The 22,047-nt window shown below is 38.6% G+C and overlaps 1 protein-coding gene across 1 annotated transcript in view; it reads left to right on the top strand.

Moving 5' to 3' along the window:
- Positions 1 to 21,493, top strand: part of CCDC192 (coiled-coil domain containing 192) — a 116,250-nt gene extending 94,757 nt beyond the window's left edge. The window contains exon 7 of the mRNA XM_075192967.1: positions 20,919 to 21,493. Within this exon, the coding sequence (XP_075049068.1) occupies positions 20,919 to 21,442 (524 nt within the window). The 3' untranslated portion in view covers positions 21,443 to 21,493. The remainder of the gene's footprint in view (positions 1 to 20,918) is intronic.
- Positions 21,494 to 22,047: the final 554 nt, after the last annotated feature.

The following is a 22,047-nucleotide window of genomic DNA, read 5'->3' as shown; positions in this document are numbered from 1 at the left end:
TATTATTTCTTTCAAAGGAATGTCAAAACTACACCTACGATATTCACCAATGATGTGTATAATAATTAAAACCGTTGCTTGGGGAATCTCTGTTTGTAAGATCTCTCTAAACATGGCATAAAATAATTTTTTTCCCTTGAATTTTATGCAGCAAGTGAAAAATGATTATGGTATTTTTTCCCTCTTTAAAATCAAATGACATAATAAAGAAACACCTGTAAAATAATGATAAAACAGGGGGCAAAAGCATGATTTCTAAAGGACGACCAGCATGAGAACTACTCAGGCTGATACCACTACTCTTAGGTGTACACAGCTCCCCCTTCATGAGCAGCGCAGTGTGAAATGTACATTGTCTCCCAACTATCCTTGGCTGAGCAGGATAGTCACACACAATCGGGACTACCCCACCAGAATTACGGCATTTGGCGAATTCTCCTGCTCTCTTCTAGCTGTTCTTGCTGCTACTCGCGTCTTAAACTCAGTTGCTGCTTGTTTGGATCCAGAAATGTTATGGCCCTGATCGGGAAAAAAAGATAAGAAGTATGGAAGGCCCCAACCAGCTCCTGCTTTAAATCAATAGCACCCATGTTTAATAATTAGTCATACTTGCCAACTTTCTAAAGTTGGCTTCCGGGAGCCTGCCGGGGGAGGTGGGTGTGATGGGGGCGGGGCTCCAAAATTTGTGCCATTTCGGACCCGCCCCCGTGACGTAATGATGCAAACGCATCATTTTACAGCAGGGGGTGGGGCCAAATGCCGCGATTCACGGTGAATCGCGTCATTTTGGACCTACTTCTGCCTACTTCACTAGGAAGTGGGCAGATTCGGGAGATTGCCACACTCTCCCGGAAGTCCATGAGACTCACGCGAAATGCGTCAGTCTCCCGGACATTCCGAGAGAGTTGGCAACTATGTAATTAGTTTAATTTAATTTATACCTTTCACATTTACTACATAGACCTATTTCCCTTCAACTAGCACAATTGCATTAATATCACCAACAGACAATCACACTTAACTCTTCCATTACTTACACATGTGGGACTGGACATCTTTCATGTGAGACGTGTCAGTGAGGGAGATAGGAGGAAGGCAGGCACACACATAAGGGAAGAGAGGGACGATCCACAGCCACATGTATTAAGGTGGCTGGTCTGGGAGAAAGGACAAACCAGCAGGACAACTTGACACCCTCCCCTAAGTGTGTGCCTGTAAAATCTGACCAGGTTGGAAATCCTACATGTCTCATACTCTGAAAATCACCCATGTAGTCTAAACTTATACCTATTCCCTATATTTTGTGGGTTGAACCAATATTTATGATTATGCAATCCATCAGTTCCCTAAAAACCAGAGCCAGACATGTCTCTGTTTGCTAATGAATTAATTGGCTGTATGCTGATGAATATCGGTTCAGTCAACAAAATGGCTGCCTCCGCTGTGTAGTCGATGGGTGCACATACCAGCCCAATTCAACCACTCATTATAAATGAATATGTATAGCATGCATAAGGCAATGTTTAGAATGTCATTTGAATCATTATTTTAGGATTATCATATCAAATTTTCCAGTAAATGCAATAAAATATATTTTTTATAAATCTGGTGTGACTTTAAAAAAGTAAATCTAAAAGTTTGTCTTTTTTTTTGTTAGTGAATAACCCTTTGTATCCTTATTGGGTATAGTATCATAAGAAGTCCTTTGCAAGCAGGGTTGGTACAAGGTTTTATGGCGCTCTAGGTAAAGCTTCAGCCTACCGCCCCTCCTCCCCCCAATTCTCACTTCCTAGCACCTCACAAACTTTAGATTTTTAAAATAAAAATAGTAACTCTGGCCTCCCCCTGGCTGGTTGGTATGGCTGCAGTCCAGATGTACTGACACAGAATGCCCAGGAGCAAACACAGAATATCTAGAGGGGAGGCTCCAAATGTTACATTTTAGAACAAAGCATAAAAAAATAATCACTCACCAGTTACCCACTGGTACGTCCTCTGCTGCCCACCAGCTTTTCTCACACATTCCAAACCATACACAGCAGCTTTTGTCACTCATGCCACCTCTATTCCACCAGCTTTTCTCACATGCCGCTTGCCCATTAGCTTATCTTTCATATGCACCCCTGGCCAAGTGCCCTAACCAGATTTTGTTCTCACATGCCCTCCTGCCCACAACATTTTAATAAACGGCTTAATGCTGTATGTATGTCATTTAAATTACATTTTGTTTATATGTTAATGTATTCTGCAGATGTAAATTAATTATACTAATAGATAGCAACAGAGCCAAATCATGTGCAAATACTAATAAAATAAATAGGTGCTCAAATTTTGAGTTCCTTTAAATTAATAGTAAGTAAAGGTGGGGATTTCTGAACGTGACCCTCCCCCTCCCCTCATTTTCTCCACCCCCCACCCTCCCATTTTCTGGAGCCCCCTCTCCATCCCATTTTCTTGTGCCCCTCTCTCCCTCTCCATTTTACTGGGGACTCCTCTTTCTCCTTCCTTTTTACTGCTCTATAAAAAATATATTTAGGAACTATAAAGGGTTCAGAGAAGGGGAACAAAATTAATAAAGGGTATGGAGTTTTTAAGTTATGAGAAAAGGTAAGCCAGTTTAGACATGTTTACTTTAAAAAAGAGGCGTCTAAGAGGAGATATGATTACTATGTACAAATACATTAAGGGTCAATACAGAGAACTTTCATGGGAACTTTTTACCCAAAGAACTATACACAGTTCATGCTGTCACCACCTAACGTTAGAGTAGAGGAAGTTTCACAACTAGCAATGGTAAGGGTTCTTTACAGTAAGGGCAGTCAAGATATGGAATTCACTGCCAGGGAATGTTGTGATAGGCGATTCAATAGATATATTTATATTTTTCAAATTTTTAGCGGAAATGTATTTCCAGGGATACAACCGATAATTAAAATGAAGGATAGTAGTGGATACAGGAAAAAATAGGACTGCATTATTGGGTGTGGAGGGATTTTTTCCCATTGAAACAGATCGCGGTTGATTAATCTGGATCACTTTCAAATATAAGTGAGGGATCCCAGGAGATCCAAAATAGGTTGAACTTGATGGACTGGTGACTTTTTTCAACCTCCTCAACTATGTTACTAGGGAACCCATCTTTCCCTCCTTTTACTGGGGACCCTTCACTCCCTACGTCTTACTTTGTGTTACATGCTTCTTCTCTTTCTTTTTCTCAGCCTCTCGGATCCTCTAAACTGACAGCGTTGTGACTTCATAACGCTGCCAGGAGCCCTTTGCTGGAGGGATGGAGAGAGATGGCAGCACTACCTCTCTTTACAGGTCGGCACCGTGGCGTGGTTAATTAGCAGGTGGGCAATCGCACCGCCCTGGCCGCCTGCTCACTGCTCATTCAGTGATATTGTTAATATGGGTACCCACCACAGTACCGCATACCAGAGACCAGCACCCTGGGCAGCTGCCTAATGGTCGCACCGGCCCTGTTTGCAAGACTTTGTAAGCTGTAGTCTCTCTTACACTATTATGTTTAATGCAGTATCAATAACAAACTACAAGGTACTACCTGATCTCAAGAACTAAACTCAAATATTGGATTGTAAACAAGAAACACATTTTGATACACAACTTCAACCAAGAATCACATTTATCACAAGGAACAATATACACACATAAACTGTTATCAACAGCATTTCAAACTGCTGACTCCTATAGTACTGAATAACAAAAACTAGCAAACTGAAATAATCACTACAACGTGTTTAGGATTTAAGTGGAAGTAGCAAAGTAATTTATGAATCATTTTGTGGACAGTGAATGTGAAAGGACTGTGGATATGGATACGTGGAAAATATAGTTTTCTAAAAGTTAAGTGGCATAAAAGATAGGAAACTTTATGCAATTTTATTTCCTCTTATTTTTTAATTCATTTGAAATCAATATAAAATAACTTTCCTTAGTTATTCATGCCAAGTTTTGTTTAAGAACATGCAAAGCCTCTTGTGCAGAGAACATGACATCAGCAGGTCACGACTGAACAACAGTAATGCCCACTGTGGCCACTTTGTGGTCTTGTTTTTCCTCCCTAACAAGTCCTATGGAGCTTAGAGAACTTCAAAGGTTTTTGAGTGGAAAATAAGATTGCAGGAACAGATGGAATTTCAAAGAGTTATATATTATTAGTTCCTGATAACGGTGAAAAAAAATAAGAACAGTGTTACCAAAGCAAAAACCGCTGATGCTTTTTTCCCTTCTCTTATATTTAATTTTGTTGTTTTTGTAACATATGTATACACAACCCATTTAACTCAATGGGCCTGATTCAGAATAAGATGTACGCCCGTTTGCACAGTGTATCTTTGCGTTTTTCACACTATTAATGCCTATTGAATTGCGGATTTTCAGACCTGTTACTCTTTGGCACTTACAACTCCTTATGTCTGAAGAAGCATGACGAGGAGAACGGGCTGTCCTAATAGAGGCAATGAACAGTAAGGGCGTGTTTGAGCAGTTGCATACAGATTCAGACTTGAGCATAGTCGTGAATATGTCTGAAAAAGCCTGTTTTTTTGTGGATGGTCAGGGACAAGTGTACCGTATTTCCCCATGAATAAGACGCACCTTTTTCCCCAAAATTTTGGGTCTAATAACTGGGTGCGTCTTATACAGGGGTAGTAGCACTTACCCTGTCAGATGATTCCTCTGTCAGGTAAAGTCTTCTTTCTTCTGTCCGTCTGATCCTGATGCTGGAAAGCCGCTTAAGGTCCTCTTCGCGATGTCCGGATGTCTTTTCAGGACCTTGACAAGGTCCTGAAAGGCATCCTTTCAAGGTCCAGAAAGGACATCCGGACATCGCGAAGAGGACCTTAATCGGGTTTCCAGCATCAGGATCAGACGGACAGAAGAAAGAAGACTTTACCTGACAGAGGAATCATCTGACAGGGTAAGGCAGAATTGACTATAGCGTTGTCTCTCCTCTGTATAAGCTGCACAATTACACTGAAAAAATTGAGGATAATGTTTATCCTCAATTTTTTCACATGATTTATATAGGTGCTTCTTATACAGTGGAGCGTCATATACATGGGGAAAAACGGTAAATAGCAGATGATTATGATGAACTCCAAATATGGAAGAAAGAAAAAACTTTTTTTCTTTTGTACGCATGTTGGGAAGTTAGTCCTGTTGCATTACCTAGGTTATGTAAGTTTAAATTATGCTTCATACCAATTGTGTTTGTAGCATAAAATAAAAGGTTTTTGCACATCTTCTCGAGTTTGAAGTTTCTCAGGGGTGTGTTTGTTGTCAGGCTGACATATCTCTTACTCATTCAGATCTGGATGCATCTTTAACGTCTGAATACGGCGTACATACACTTGCATGCAACTTTTTCAATTGCTTACGCTGCATTCCACTCTAAATCAGGCCTAATGTATCTATTTCAAATGCATATTGAAGACGCCTTCTATTACATCAGAGATAAACTGAATGTTTACTTCACTGAAAAACACAAGACTCAAAGGCATTTTTTATTTGCCTTTTTTATTAATTACTCAGATTTCTTTAGATTACAGCAAAACTCACCAGCTCCTAAGAACAGAAAACAGAGTAATGGTAGGCAAGAGGAACTGGATGCATTTTCTCTTTACATATTCACAGCATTTCCTAGCAGGGGGTAGGGTTTAATGGCGCAGAAGCCTACTTTTCCAGGAGTCCGGGAGGATTCCCCCAAAATTCTGGAGCCTCCTGGAAATTCTGGGAGAATAGGCAAGTATACTATAGAGAGTAATTCGTACCTACTCTTATTAGTACTACATTTGTAGAGTGCAGTTGTTAGATGATCATCAGAAATCTGTCTAAGATTTGGCTTTTTCTGATGAATAGGTTGATAAATTTATTAAAATTACTGAGAAGGACATTAGAATGATACATATATTTTAAAAATGTTATGGGGTACATTTGAAACATTTGGAAACATGCTAGTATCAGAAAACTAAGGTTGAATCTATTGCACACTAAGTGGGACATATTTATGATAAACATTCCTTTTATGTTCTTTCAGTGAAACTCTAGCTATAGTTTTCTGATTCTGCTGGTAAAACAGGATGGACTTATCACTGTGACTTTTGTGACAAATTACATTTGCAAGTCACAGAATAAGCACAAATGTAACAAGCTGCCAGGTGTTTGGAGGAATTCTGTCTATTCCTGCCCAGGACTTTCTTTTTTTTAAAACATATAGAGTAGGCCTGGCCAACCTGTGGCTCTCCAAGTGTTGTAAAACTACAACTCCCAGCATACCCTGCTAGCTATCGGCAGGTTATAAGCAGGAGGAGCATGCTGGGACTTTCATCACAACGAGAGAGCCACAGGTTGGCCAGGCCTGATATAGAGGTACTCAGGGTTGGACTGGCCCGCTGGGGAGTTGGGTTATTCCCCGGTGATGACTCTGCCCTCTTCATTGCTGGGGGGGAGCAGGGTACTTTAAGTGAAAAATAAAATACTTACATGATCGCAGCACTGGAACTCCTCCTTCCTGCTCCGTTTGCACTGAATGTCGGGCGTGACATCATCACGTCATGCCCGACATTCAGCGAGGAGCAGTGCAAAAAGGAGCCAGTAGGAAGACAAGAAGAGAAGAAAAGAGATGAAAGAAGCCAATAGAAAGGTAAGTAAAGGAACGGAGGCAAGGGGAGGAAAGCAGAAAGGCACAGAGTGTTGAAGAAGGGGAGGGAAGCAGAATGGCACAGGGTGATAAAGAATGGGGGAAGCAGAAAGGCACAGAGTGTTGAAGAAGGGGAGGGAAGCAGAATGGCACAGGGTGATAAAGAATGGGGGAATCTGAAAGGCACAGAGTGATGAAGAAGAGGAGGAAGTAGCAGGCACAGAGTAATGAAGAAGGGGAGGAAATAGCATGCACAGAGTGATGAAGGGGAGAAGCAGCATGCACAGATTCATGAAGGGGGGAAGCAGCATGGCACAAAGTGATGAATAAGGGTGGGGAGTAGCATGGCACAGAGTGATGAAGAAGAGGAGGAAGTAGCATGCACAGAGTGATGAAGAAGGGGAGGAAGTAGCATGCACAGAGTGATGAAGGGGAGAAGCAGCATGCACAGATTCATGAAGGGGGGAAGCAGCATGGCACAGAGTGATGAATAAGGGTGGGGAGTAGCATGGCACAGAGTGATGAAGAAGGGGGCAGCAGAAAGGCACAGGGTGTTGAATGGGGGCCAGGTGAAGGGGGGAAAAAATAGCATGGAGGGCGCAGTGTGATTATAAGGGGGCTCAGCGTGGTGATTATAAGGGAACACAGCATAGTGATTATGAAGTTGCACAGTAATGTGTGAATGATGGCACAGGGGGCCTGTGGCAATGTAGTATGTGGTGTGTGTGATGGCACAAGGGGCTTGTGGCAATTTAGTGTGTGTGTGTGTGTGATGGCACAGGGGGCTTGTGGCAATGTAGTGTGTGTGTGTGATGGCACAGGGGGCTTGTGGCAATGTAGTTTGTGTGTGTGTGATGGCACAGGGGGCTTGTGGCAATGTAGTGTGTGTGTGTGTGTGTGTGTGTGTGTGATGGCACAGGAGGCTTGTGGCAATGTAATGTGTGTGTGGTAGGTGGTGGCTAATTAATGGGTGCTCTTTTGTTTGTGGGGTGATGGTGAGGCAATTTAATAGTGGGGACTATTCATTTAAGATGGGGTGATTTGAGTGCCATTAATTGAATGTGGGGTGAGTCTGGGGAGAATGAGATCTATTTATTAAATGTGAATATGAATTAGTTAATGGCAGCGATGGTTGCAGGAAATAGGTATATTTATTAAATGTAAATACTATTAATTTCTTGCTGGGGCTGTTTGGAGGGAGGGAAATAGGTTTATTTATTAAATGGAAATTCTATTACTTTAATGCTGGGGTTGGTTGGAGGGATATAGATCTATTTATTAAATGGGAATACTATTATTTTAATGTTGGGGCTGGAGGAAGGCCTAATTATTAATCATGGGTGCTATTGATTTAACGCCAGGGTTGGTTGACATTTTCTAAATGTGCTCATTTTTTTTCCCCAAATAGGGCCCCCAACGTTCCAGGATCCAGACAAGCTGCAACTAAAGAGACCAGCAGCCACAGGTGGTGAAAGTGACAAGAACAGGTAGGAGAAAGCAGGACAGTCTGTCAAATGTCTGATTCTATTAGGACAATCACGATTTTTTTGTGACTGTTCTGCACAATCTAAGGGGCAGGCCAAGACTGGGTACTCTTTATATACACATTGCATTTTTTATATACTACACTATGGTGCTAGCTGTCCTTTGTGGGCTTGCCATACCACCTCTAGTAGTTTGTTACGCCTCTCTAGTGGCTGACCACACCCCCTCTGGTGGGTCTCTACCATTATATTCTCCCTGTGGGCCCTTCATGCCCCAGTCCCACACTGGAGGTACACATGTAGTATTTTGACTTGTGCTTCATATCACTACTTAGTGCTGTTGTTAACCTTTAGATGGTTAGATTGGCTACACGTTGGTCTAGCCCCTCCATCATACTTACAGATGGACTTTTCTGAAATAATATGTGCTGCTGTTAATGATCTAGTGATCTAATTAGCTACAGGTTGTTTTAAACCTGCCCACATCATCTCCTACTCGTCCATGTGTATTCCGTTTTGGAGACTGATGTCAATAGGTGCTCTGACCCTAGCCAAATACATCTAAAATGTAAGGATTTGTTTTTATGACAGTGTGTTAAAAACAGAATAGAACTTATTGCATGTCTCTACCTATTATACAGTCATTGCTAGATTAATAGTGATCAGTGAGGCTTTTCTCCCCCCTGTGCTGAGCCTATTTTAGAATGTTTTTGGGTTGGTCAAATTCCAACATCCGGAGTTTATTGAAGCCAGGATTAAGATTTATGTAGTGTAAGGATGTTTGTTTGGTAATCACACATGATCACCAGACAACAACCTGTAATGGGCCCCAAGCAGGGGTGCACCTGATACTGTAGGTTCCAGGATGAGGGAGAGTGGTCACTCTTACTACTACCCTCCCACCATCCCTTCCACTAAGGATTTTGTTCTGTAGTGCAGTGGCAGAGCACTAGTGTACTCAGTGATATCACCAGAGTGCTTATGTAATTATGCACCACCTCTCCTCTGGCCCACACTGGCAGGAGATAATAATAAATGTATTATTTTTAATTATTTGAAACTAAACTGATTGGGTTCAAATAATTAAAAATAATACTTTTAATATTATCTCCTGCCAGTTTGGGCCAGAGGAGAGGCAGCACCTGCAAAGACTGCCCCGTAAAGCAGTAAGTTAACCCTTATTGCTCCAGACCAGTATCCAGGGCATGAGCTGAGCGTTTTTGTTACATTATGGCAATAATTTATGTATTTATTTTTTACAACCTCCATAGTAAAGGGACTATTGATAAATAGGCCTCTGAGAATTAGATAGTGGAAGGAACAGGGTCCCCCAATAGCAGAGATAAGGCTTCTATAAAGCTAATGTAAAAAGATGTTGGTTTCAAATGTATGTAAACAAGTTCCTACTTGTTTGATAACACTCTTAATTCCAGATTGCATATAGAGAATATATGGGTATTTTTAAAACGCAAACTGTAATGTATTATATATTATACCTAAAGAATTCATTAAGTCCTGAATTGTACATATCCATTTTAATTATGTTTTATGGACAAATAATAACTTCTGGCATGAAAATGAGAAGAGTCACTTGTAATTTTACTTGACTACTGAAGTGTTTGACAGTGTTTTTGAAAATTTGGGAGGATTCATAACAATGATGCTGGGATGTAGTGAGAGTTGGAGTAATAGTTTTTCAGATAGAGGTTTGTTACTTTATCCCATGCAGTACTTTGCCAGCTTGTCCGTTCACTCACATTTTACATTATTTCATAGTTGGCCAGGCTTGAATAGAGACACTTTGTTCTACTGTTTCTTCTATTAGACCCAAAGAGGACAGGGATCACTGGATACATTCTGTCACAGTAGATGTGCTTACCAGACCTTAATTGATATGCTGATGCTTTGTTTGCAAGGTTTGCAACATTGTGTTTTGGAGTTCTAACCTTTTGACAGAGATATTAATGTATTTTCTTTTATTGCCTTTTAACTCCTCTCTACTCACATCATTGGTTATTAAAGGATGAAAGCATAAGCATTAAAAAATACTACAGTACGTTTGAAAGTAAAAAGCTCTAAAACATAAGCATTATCTAGTTTTCTGGTTCAACACTGACACTGCTGCTTGCTGCTCATTTGAATAAGCCTCCAGGATTGGAGATCTGGAGAGGTTAGTGAACCATGGGAGCCAGATGTGAGTATCTTGAGGGAAACTCCACAGTTCTATCAGTTCTTTAATTGCTATTTTATATAAAAAGTTCTCAGGACTTATACTGATTTTTTTTTAATTTGTTTATTACATAGTGCCTTGAGCACTATGCATGTTGTTCATGATCCTTTCGCCTAAGAGATTGCTCGCTCTTTGCTCTCACGGGCAAGGAGAGACACCTCACGGCAGAGAGGAACACGGCACTGTCAGAGTCTATAGAAAAAAATTACATAGGGCCTAACAATACTGGTGTAACTTTCAGTGACCCCCCAAACTGGTATTCTGAGCATGCAAGGGCCAGCCCATGCTTGGGGCTTTACTGCACATTCACCAGCCGGAGTATGTTCAGAAGAGGCCCCACTGTGCTCTACTGAGATTCGCCTAGGGGCTTGCATTTGCGCAGTGAATCCATAAACTGTGTAAGCACCAACCTCTGTACATATTCAGAATAGCAAAGCAGGGGTCTAGGGGAGGTGGTCCGGCATTGTTCTCCTGGCTTTTCATTCCTGTATTATACAGGCGTCTCAGCAGCATGTAGCGGCAGAATTACTTTTATCTTAATATTTTGACATTAGTTATGGTTAGATCGACTTGCACAGAATTTGTTCACATTTTATGTCTTTCATGTCCTTACTCCCTGTTTATACAAAGTCATTTGTGACAGCATCCTCTACACATTCTGGCTTACCCTTATGTGCATTGATGTGGAATAAATGTACCCCTAACATTATTTTTGTCCCATTCCATTAGAATACTTTTCTGATAAAAAAAAAAAAGAGGTCTGTTGTGATTTTTACTTTTCCACCAGTAAATTGCACCATGGAATAGAATGGCAACAAGTCTTGTTTTTTTAAAAAAAATAATATTTTGGAACTAATGGAATTTGTCAAATATGCATATTTACATGCTACTGCAGACCTGTGCATTTATATGATTTATGTAGTCACAATCCTCTTTTTGCCCGACTTGTGGTCTACTGCTGATTTACACAAAGTTGACAACCCATAGTGTCGTAAATTAAGTTTCATCAGCTCAACAATGCTTAAATAGCTTAGCTAGATAAAACATTGTTAACTGGATGGGCCATGTAATATAAAAGTGTTCTAGCAATAAATATATAAAACATGTAGAAGGTGTGTGTTTGTAATAACATAACTTTTTGTGTTGACTTCATGCTTGACATGGATAAATCATTCTCTTCTCTAATTTGTATTCCCTTAGCCATACTTTCCTATCACTGTTAGGTTTCTGTTACATTTAGGTTATAGTGCAAAAGGCTAATTTATATATATATTGTACAATTACTTAATATACAAAATACTTTCACCACTAAATTTGTGATATTTTTTATTAATGTGCTCTATTCTAGATGTTTCTGTATTTTGTCTTGCTTGTCTGGCCAGCAGGATTGATTCATGGGTTTGTAGCTATCTGGGGTGATGTATGAAATTGCACCTTCTCACCTTCAGTCATTATCACCATTTAAAATCACTTCAGTAAAATGTAGACTCCATTCTGAAACTAAGTATACAATATAAAATCCGTTCTAGTGGCAGGTATGCAATATATAATATCATAAACAACAGTAGTAACATGGCAAATAAGATCCACAGCAGTACTATTTGTATTCCCAGTAATATGCCCTTTACTAAGCACATAAACAATAATGCTCAGTAATTTAACCAATAATGACAATAATTATAATACCCGGTAATTAATATTCTAGCAGTGTTAATGTCCAGTAAAATGGTCAGTAATGTGCATAGCAGTAGTAATGCCCTGTAGTTTTCTAGTAGGAGATATGCCCAGTAATATATATATATATATATATATATATATATATATATATATATATATATATATATATATCTTTACCTCTTTCCTTCTTTCCATCAGGACTTATACTTTACACTCCTCTCTATCATTATTGGCAGGTGACACTTCTACTCTGTGTGCAGAGGGACAGAGGATAAAAATGAAAAGAAATGGAAAAAAGAAAGGGGAAATAGATTTGTATGTCCTCGAAATCTTATAGCTGTATCTTCCCTATTATAAGAGTAATTTTCAATTTTTATTAATCATGTATTCTTTATATAATTTTTATAAGGGAAAGTGCCTTTGCTCATGAATAATTTGTTTATGCGTGAAAAAAGGAAAAAAAGTGTGTGTGTGGGGGGGGGGGGGGTGTCATTTAAATGGATAGCACAATCTATAGTATATAGACCCGAAATATAACTTTTATTAATAAATAATGAAAAATACCCATACATGACAGAACAAAACTCCAACACAGCAAAATATAAAATTTAGTAAAATAGTATTGGTGATTATAAAGTTATGGAAATGAGTGATTCAAATTTATTTTGTGGTGAGTTTTTAACACATTTGGTTTTTTAAATCACATTTAGTCAGTTATTATTTATCCCCAATTGCACCCTTAGGGAGGTTATGAAGTTACATTAATTGTTTTTATCCATTGTTTCTTATGGTTGTTATTCACCAACAATCCTCATGGTTCAGTTATTTAACCAAATATATTATTTCTTCATTGATTGTGGGATTATCTGCAATATCTCACTGGATACCAAGCCAGGCACTTCAGACACAGTATCAATCATTCGTACATGCCAGCTGAAGTTGTTGTGATCAGTTAAGCTTACTGGAGCCATGGAAGCTATAATAACTCCGAGCTGCAAAGTCGCTACATAAGGTCCATTTTTCTCCCTGAAACTGATAGTTCTATATCTTTAAGGTACATTGCTATCTCATATATTGTTCAGAAATTCCCTTACACCACAGACATGCTGACGTACATTTCACTTAATGTTTTTTCAAGGCAGACTTCCACCATGCCTTTAAAAAAGAGTTCTCTGCAGGTGTTCTGTTTAATTACTCTTCACTGCAGACACACCCTGTTAGCCTGTTGTTAACTGTGGAACAAGATGCTTTTAAACCACTTCAAAACATGTAAGTTACATAAAATCACTCCCTGTCACATAATACACTATATGCACAAAAGTATTTGGCCACACCTGTTAATTATTGAATTTAGGTGTTTCAAACAGACCCCTTGCCAGAGGTGTATAAAATCAAGCACCTAGCCATGCAGTCTCCATTTGCAAACATTTGTGATACAAAATGGGTTGTTCTGAAGAACTCAGTGACTTCCAGCATGATACTGCGATAGGATGCCATATTTGCAATAAGACAGTGAAATTTCATCCCTGCTGGATATTCCACTGTCAACTGATATTATTAGAAAGTTGAAGCGTTTAGGAACAACAGCAACTCAGCCACAAAGTGGAAGACCACATAAAATCACAGAACGGGGTCAACGACTGTTAAGGCACATGGGGCCTGATTCATTAAGGATCTTAAATTGAGAAGTTTCTTATTTAGGTCTCCTGGACAAAACCATGTTACAATGCAAGGGGTACAAATGAGTTTTCTATTTTGCACATAAGGTAAAAACTGACTGTTTTTTATGTAGCACACAAATACTTGATAGCTTTGTACACTGAAATTTAAAGTTGATATTTGTGTGCTACATGAAAAAACAGTCAGTATTTAACTTATGTGCAAAACAGAAAACTCATTTCCCCTTCATTATTCTCCCCTTGCAATAATTGTAGTCCTTTATCCTCCTTTGTAATCATTCATAGCCACCCCAAATTATGGTCTTCCTCAACCTTTACATAAAAATTAAGTAATAAATGTAGCTAATTTGCATAATTTACATTCAGCACAGTTACTTACCTTTTTTTTTTTGTTCTCTAAAGGCCTTACTTACTTAACAAAGTTTGGAGCATCTGGGGTAATGATAAGGTGCACTAGGGAGGGAGGATTTGCAGATTTTCTACCATTATTATATATGAAATCTCATTAACAGTCTGTCTTTTTTAAAGAGGAAATGTACTTGATTTCACCTTTAATATAACTGTTTATTTTTGTGATGCTGGAGTCCAGAGTTTGCCTTGGCAGTGTTTTAATGAAATCGGTTATTCTTATTGATATTCCATGTTGTTGTAATTTACACACGTTTTTTATATGGGTTAGGTACTAAATACAAAGTACATAAACCCGGACAGCAATTTGACCTACATGAGAAGAACGATGGAGGGCTCACCAATAGTGTTTTCCTCCAACATCTTGGAAAAGAGACTTGACAGAAATGCGGCGCATGAACAGGCCGTCCGGCCATAGTGACGTCACTATAGAAAGCGACACTCTCACTTCTGGTATTAAGGTGTTCATTTAAGAATGTGCCGGGTGTAGCGGCGGTACAATGTAGAATGGTTTGTAAATAAAAAACATTGTACCGCCGGTACAGCCGGCGCATCCTTAAATGACATATTTGCTAAATGTTGGAAAGTTCTGCTTTAGATCTGCTAAAGTTTTGCTGCATTATGTAACTCTCCAATCATAATGGAGAATTATGTATGCTCATTTTCGAATATAGAGTAGTACTTTTCGGGTTTACTGGATCAGTGGTTTGTAAACCTATGTACTGTCTAGGAAAATGGATGCTCTCCTTATTTTATCACTGCTTATATCAGTGGTGGATGTGAGGTGTATACGCTGGTATGCCATACTTCTCCCACTACCTTCATTGTAATACTATAAAATTCCATTCACTTAAATTCCCATTAAATTTTTCATACCGCCACTTCTAAATTTCCACTTCTACCACTAGCTTATATAAGAACAATGTTTTAATTAAGTTTAAATAGCTTACCTGGATATGAAGGGTTTAAATATGATAGGGTTTCAAAGGCTAAAAACAACTGCCTCTTTAACAGCCTTGCACAATGGAACATTTATCAGCTCCTTTCTGAAGAATTCAGACCGTTTGTTTACATGCGTGTTTTTTATCCACCTTTTCCGTTTTTTGCCTCTTTTCCTTTGGAGTCTCTGTTTCAGCTATGGAACCTGTGTAGCATTTAGCAAATGTATTGTTTTATGTCAAAATATCCTTGCATATAGGTTTAATTTAATTAAAGCCGTATTTTTACTATTAATTTAGTAAATTTAAACACACTAGGATCCTTTTTTTTTTTTTTTGTCAGAAGCTAATTAAACTACCAGTATGTTTCTGGACTGTGGTAGAAAACCGGAGCACCCGGAGGATACCCATGCAAACAAGGGGAGAACATACAAACTCACAATGTCTCAGCGCTGTGAGGCACAGTGCTAACGAATACACTTTACTGTCCTAATTACTGTCATAATATAAGAGCAAATCCACTACACACCTTAATTGCACATTTTAGAACTGTCCCGTAAAGGCACTCCATGCCAACTTTGGGGGCTTACAGGTCCGGGTAGATATGTATATGCTGGAAAGAGTAAGAATGTTAAAAATTTCAAACAGCATCGGGAATCAAGAGGCATAAATATAGCAATAAATACCAAAGTGAATAATGATGACAAATATTTTTAGAACTTAAAATTTCTACTTTGTTTGTTTTTTTGTTATCACTGGAAGAATTACCCAAATAATTGTCTCTTCCAAATTAGATAAATTAAAGAAAAAACCTTTTTTATTATATGTTAAAGATTATCTAAATATTTCTTTGCACATATATATTTATTCAAGACAAATATTGTAAGGGTATATATATAAAATAGCAATAATGTGTTAAATCATCAGACCATGAGGCAGAATAGTGAGCACATATATAAATAATTATACATATACAACCAGCATGCAAATAAAGAACAAAGCAGGATAAGTCCTTTAGGAACTCCACTGGAATAGTTAGTTAGGGAGAATTTCCCCACATATTATTGATCCAGGTAATGTGTTCTATACATGTATAAGCGGTTTTTCTATGGTAACATTGGTTTCTTTTCCATTCCGTCAGAGTTCCCTGGGACATCATCATCATCATCATCATTGGTTATTTATATAGCGCCATTAATTCCGCAGCGCTGCACAGAGAGCTCATTCACATCAGTCCCTGCCCCATTGGAGCTTACAGTCTAAATTCCCTAACATACACACACAAAGAGAGAGAGACTAGGGTCAATTTTCATAGCAGACAATTAACCTACCTGTATGTTTGTGGATCGTGGGAGGAAACCGGTGCACCCGGAGGAAACCCACACACACAGGGAAAACATACAAACTCCACACAGATAAGGCCATAGTCTGGAATCGAACTCATGACCCCAGTGCTGTGAGGCAGAAGTGCTAACCACTAGGCCACTGTGCTGCCCATACATGTTGTTGGTCTCAACAATGATTGTAAAACTCTTACTGTCCCTACGTCCCTGTTTTGCTGTTCTGGCCATCCTGCTGCTTCGTAGTGGGTCATATATTACAACTTTAGAGCTCATTCTGGCCTGGTACACTTGCGAAGATATTAAGGTTCCGCTTACTCTCAGTGGATGGTTTTGTCCTCAATGCTGCCATCGTTCTGTGATAGATGTCTGACACATTTCGTCTGGAAGCTCCACACTTTTTCAAAGTTGAGTAATTACATACCAATATACAAAATCTTGATTTTCCGTGGGCATAACTAAGTGTATTCCCATGCCTAGCATCTACTCAGCAAGCACCACTTAAAAATACGTCAGAAGTAGTGAAAAATGTATTGGACTTATTCAAAGTCTGATAATTTTGTTAACATGTTTACTGGAGGTCTGGAAGAGTTAGGGGCAGCAAAAAGTATTCAGGTTGAAAGGGGATGTCTCTAGCTGTTATGGACATGAAAAGGTTACAGACTTCAGACTAGAATTCCTGCAAGACTGGATCATGTTCACGATCCAGCATACTGCAATACTGCATGCTTCAAAGTTCTTCAAAGACACAATGTATAGGGTAAATTAGTTCTATAATCTATATCAACCAATCGTATATATCCCTTTTAGTCATAAATGTGCAGTGGAATGCTAACATGTGATTACGAGGTTAAATTATGTGTATTCTATTGGACTATGTTGTTAAATAAACTATCTAATGGTTTACAGTGGTTCTGTTCTGGACCATTCAATGTGACAAATTTAACAAAGAGAAACTGATTGTTTTTGTTGGCTTATCTTTCCCTTCACAGATACTTTTTACAATATGCAGTATAAAAGTTTAAAGTATTCTCCTTCTAAAAAGTAACAGGGGTCCTCTTTATTTTTGCATGGCTGAAATGTCTAATCATCATCATCAGCAGCTATTTTTTTATATAGCGCCACTAATAATTGTATAGAGAACTCACATCAGTCCCTGCCCTATTGGAGTTTACAGTCTAAATTTCCTAACATACACACGGAGAGAGGCTAATGTCAATTTTAATAGCAGCCAATTAACCTACTAGTAAGTTTTGGGACTGTGGGAGAAAATCAGAGCACACCCACGCAAACACAAGGAAAACATACAAACTCCACACAGATAAGGCCATGGTCAGGAAATGAACTCATGACCCCAGTGCTGTGAGGCAGAAATGCTAACCACTAAACCACAGTGCTATTTCCTAAGTTTGGTATGTGGTATCTCAGTACAGCCGGCAGCAAAATTTATAAATAATAACAAAAAAATATGTACTTTATGGAAATAATATATAACAAAATATATTGTAATATTTTGTTTAAACATATATATTTATTTTTACAGCTAATTTATAGATATTACATTATTTCTAGGCAGTAAATATATTAAAAATATGCTTATATCATAAAGGGCAATCACATGAAATTGTTCCATAGACAATAAAAGAAATAATCACTGTCATCAAGAAGTGAGGAGTGTAAATGAATCTTGCTTTCCCTATCAGATGCATGTGATTCTGCATAGCGTTCCATACCACTTCCTAATGTGTATTATGTTACCTGAAAGTAATTCATTCTAGGCCTGAACACAAAATGTAGTGTTTTGTTTCTCTGCTGCCTTCTTATCTAGCAAAGGAACATCATGTCAATGGTACATCTGCAGTTCTCATTGTTTTAGCAAGCTCTAAAGATATATCATAGATAAATGGCAGACATTCCTGAGCTAAATAAAACTGTTATGATAATAATTCCGAACACTCTTTTCTAAAAATTTATCTGTATTTGGTACAAATAGTTCTTCATGATACATTGTATTATGGATTGTTTGTGTTCTACAAAATCTTTACTATAGAAGTCTTTCCTATCACAGAAGACTCAAAAAGTATAGTTTACAAATGTACAAAAGTGTAGTGAAATAGCACAGTGCAAATACTCTATTGTGATGTCATGTACCTACTTTTACGCAAATGCACCCATTTTATGGTTAAATACACAAATTTATGGATCATTATGAGCATCTTTAGAGGGGTCTAGTCTAATGGGCTGAGTTGGGCAGATTGAGAGATTTTCTTGTCAATTACAGCTTTGCACCTAAGTGGAAAATTAGTATTTCATATTGCGGGTAACAAAGCCCTAGCAGCCCAGGCAGCTGTTCCAGGGCCCAGCAAGATTCTGCCCCTAAGGATAACGGCATAAGGTTGCTGCTCTGCACCCATGTACAGTATATAAGCCTGCTGCTCTGTGCCCATATATACTAGCCTGCTGCTCTGCGCCCATGTGTATTAGCCTGCTGCTCTGCGCCCATATATATTAGCCTGCTGCTCTGCGCCCATGTATATTGGCCTAGGAATGCTGCACTTTTACACTGTGTTTTCCTACAAGTTGAAGGTAGCATAAAAGCAATATGTCTGACGCACAAGCACTGATATGTGTACGCTACTGACAACATTCATAGAATGAATGGCGTTCTTATGTCAGGAACTTAGAGCTTACACTGCCTGCTACATGCAGGAAAACGGCATATAATTGCAGAATTGTCTAGAGTAATAAAGCTGGTGAAGAAATCATCTATATGATTCTTTTCACAGCTCACCTCAGAGTCGTGTTTTGTGGGAAAGTGAAGAGAAAATGGGGCCCCTTCAGGGTATTGCTATGGGGTCCTTTTATTCCTAGTAACCCCCTGTTTGATGATACAGGACTCATTAAATGAGCTGGCAGAGGGTGTGGAGGGGGGTGTTTAGGTAAGCATTTTGGTGATTTATGGGTAGACACATAGGGCCTTTAAGGAGTCATTAAGGAGCGTAAAGCATAAAAAGGGAGTAGCTTTGCACATGGGCAAAACATTGGAGGGGGAGGTAAATGTAAAATGTGGGGACAGATTTATAGTTGAGGTAGGGCATGTCCTAGATCAACTTTGAATTTCAGTGTAAAAATAAAGCTATTAAGTATTGGTGTGCTAGATGAAAAAACAGCCAGTATTTAACTTATGTGCAAAATAATAAACTAGTTTGCACCCCTTGTATTGTAACATGGTTTGTCCCAGAGAACATTTACTCCTTTTTTTGCCTTACTTTCCTTAGTGACTCAGGCCCATAGATTTCTCCTCTTTGCAAAATGACTTCAGTTAGGTGGTCAGAGATGTCTGAAACCCTTCCTCATCCCTGTTCTTTTATTACTCATCCCTGTTCTTTTATTCGGATGCATTAACCATGTTCCAGCTGACCTTTCAACATTCAAAAATACAAAAGTGAAACTTTGTAAGACAGAACTATTACTTCCACTACTACCATAATAACTGCTATCACACCAGCAAGTTTCCTGGGTACCCTCTTTGACTCTAGCCTGTACCTCATATTGAGTCAGTATGTGAATTGTGCTAGATTATTGAAAAGTTTCTCAAAATATGCCTATATATCACACAAGACACATCCAAAATAATTTTCTAAGCACTTTACATCTTCACTAATCATTACTGCTTGTCCTTACATTGACTGCCTAACATAAACATAAATTATCAGTATTACCCTGATCCACTTGTCCTCATTTGTCACCAAATACCTACATACTAGACCCCTTCTATCTTCCATCATCACACCTCCCCTCTTCCATCACTACATGCTAATTTTCCCATCTGCAGACTTTTCCAATGCAGTATCCATTCCATGAGACTCTTTCACATTTCACACATTTAACTTTCAAAATGTAAAATGCTCCCTGAAAACACACCCTGAAAACACACCATTTTTGTAGAACCCATTGTATTTAGTCAATTCTCAATGAAAATGTCATCACAATATTCTTTATTTATTCATTGTACACACCTTCTGTCATGCTCACTGCTTTTAAAACCTCACCACTCCATCCAGGAATCTTGCTATGTACTGTGCCACACTTGAAGACTGCTCCAGGATAACAGACCATCCCAACTTATGTATTATTCCCCAATTACCTTGAGATTGTAAGCATGGGTGTAAGGTAATCTTTGATCTTGTGCCTGTCTCTTTCCCCTGTTTTTCTTACAGGATTGTTTTTCTACTCATTTGTAAAGTGCTAAGGGTCAGTGGCACTATAAAGAAATGTGGGGTTATTTATAATAGCTGTAAATCCAAAAAAGAGAATATTATTTGTACAATAATGATAACAAAAGTTACGTTTTCAGACCTTTTAGTGATAAAGTATCAGTTAAAGCACCAAGTGTTCATCGCACCTTGGGCAACTCCCACCTTATGATCATCCATAATACCACAAATGTACATTTATCTAGAGCCAAAGTAATTTGTTTTGTGTTTCTGTTATGTTTTAGAAAATTTGTATCAAGAAAAGAGCTCGCATGGGGATGATGACAACATTTTCGATGACAAGAAATACAGCTTTATAGTAGAGTTGTCTACTCAAGTTTCCTTTCAGCAAAATAAGATTACAGGACTGGAAAATACAATGGAAGATAGCGAAAGAAGGATACAAGATCTTGTGAAAAATATTCACGTATCACTTACCAACAAAGATGAAACTGATTGGGAATTCTTAACACAAGAAGATAGAATGATTAACTTTACTCCCTGTCCGTCGTCACCTAATGCATTGAGGGAGGGTATCCATTCACAACGTGTAAGCAGTGCGGATCCAGATTATAGTAGGAGTCAGTTGGAAAGCTCACAGCCTGTCAACCCAAATCTATTGCTTATCAATGAGTTAAGTCAGGATTCACATGTTGTATCAGAACCTGTAGACATGGACATCTATAACCTTTATGTCGGTTTAATCCAGGCTGGCATTGCAGATGAGTTACATGAGATACTGCAAACCTGCAATAAGGTCGCAATCTGAACACAAGGCTGCCATTAAGCAGTTAACTAAAATGATTAAAGAAGTAAACAATTAGCATGTCTTTACCACTAGCTTGTAACTAGTTTTTTTTACAGTTAGGAAACGGTTAAAACATGCATGTACTCATGGAGGTTCCTAGATTGGTATTTTGGCAGTCAAGTCTTATTACTGGTAATACATCAAAGTTAGAATGAAGTGGGATGTGCCTGTTCTGCATTGTATTGCATCTCTCATTGCAATCAGCAATCTTACTTCTCCAAATACTCACTTACCTTGATTTGGAGTCAATTTGCATGTGCATGTAAACAGGGATAAGAGAGAATCATTACAAGGGTTACAAATCACTGGTAAGTTTTCTTCCTCCTTTTTAAGATGAGTTAGTATTCAAAACACTGAGGGCCTCATGCAGAGTTGGATGCATGTCCATTTTATTTGCGTAACGTATACATACACTCCACATGAAAAATGTGTACGTGTAAGTCCCTATGTAGAAAGAAGGGGAGTTTCAATGTAGGCCAAATACAGCAAAGTGGTGTAGAAGCTTTGACATGTTGTAGCCATGGGTTCCAAGTGAAAGTAAATGATTTTTGGTATGCTAGTCATAA

Source organism: Mixophyes fleayi, chromosome 1, assembly GCF_038048845.1.
Source record: "Mixophyes fleayi isolate aMixFle1 chromosome 1, aMixFle1.hap1, whole genome shotgun sequence".
NCBI lineage: Eukaryota > Metazoa > Chordata > Amphibia > Anura > Limnodynastidae > Mixophyes > Mixophyes fleayi.
Note: the sequence above shows the minus strand (reverse complement) of the source record. Positions and strands in the feature narration are given on the sequence as shown.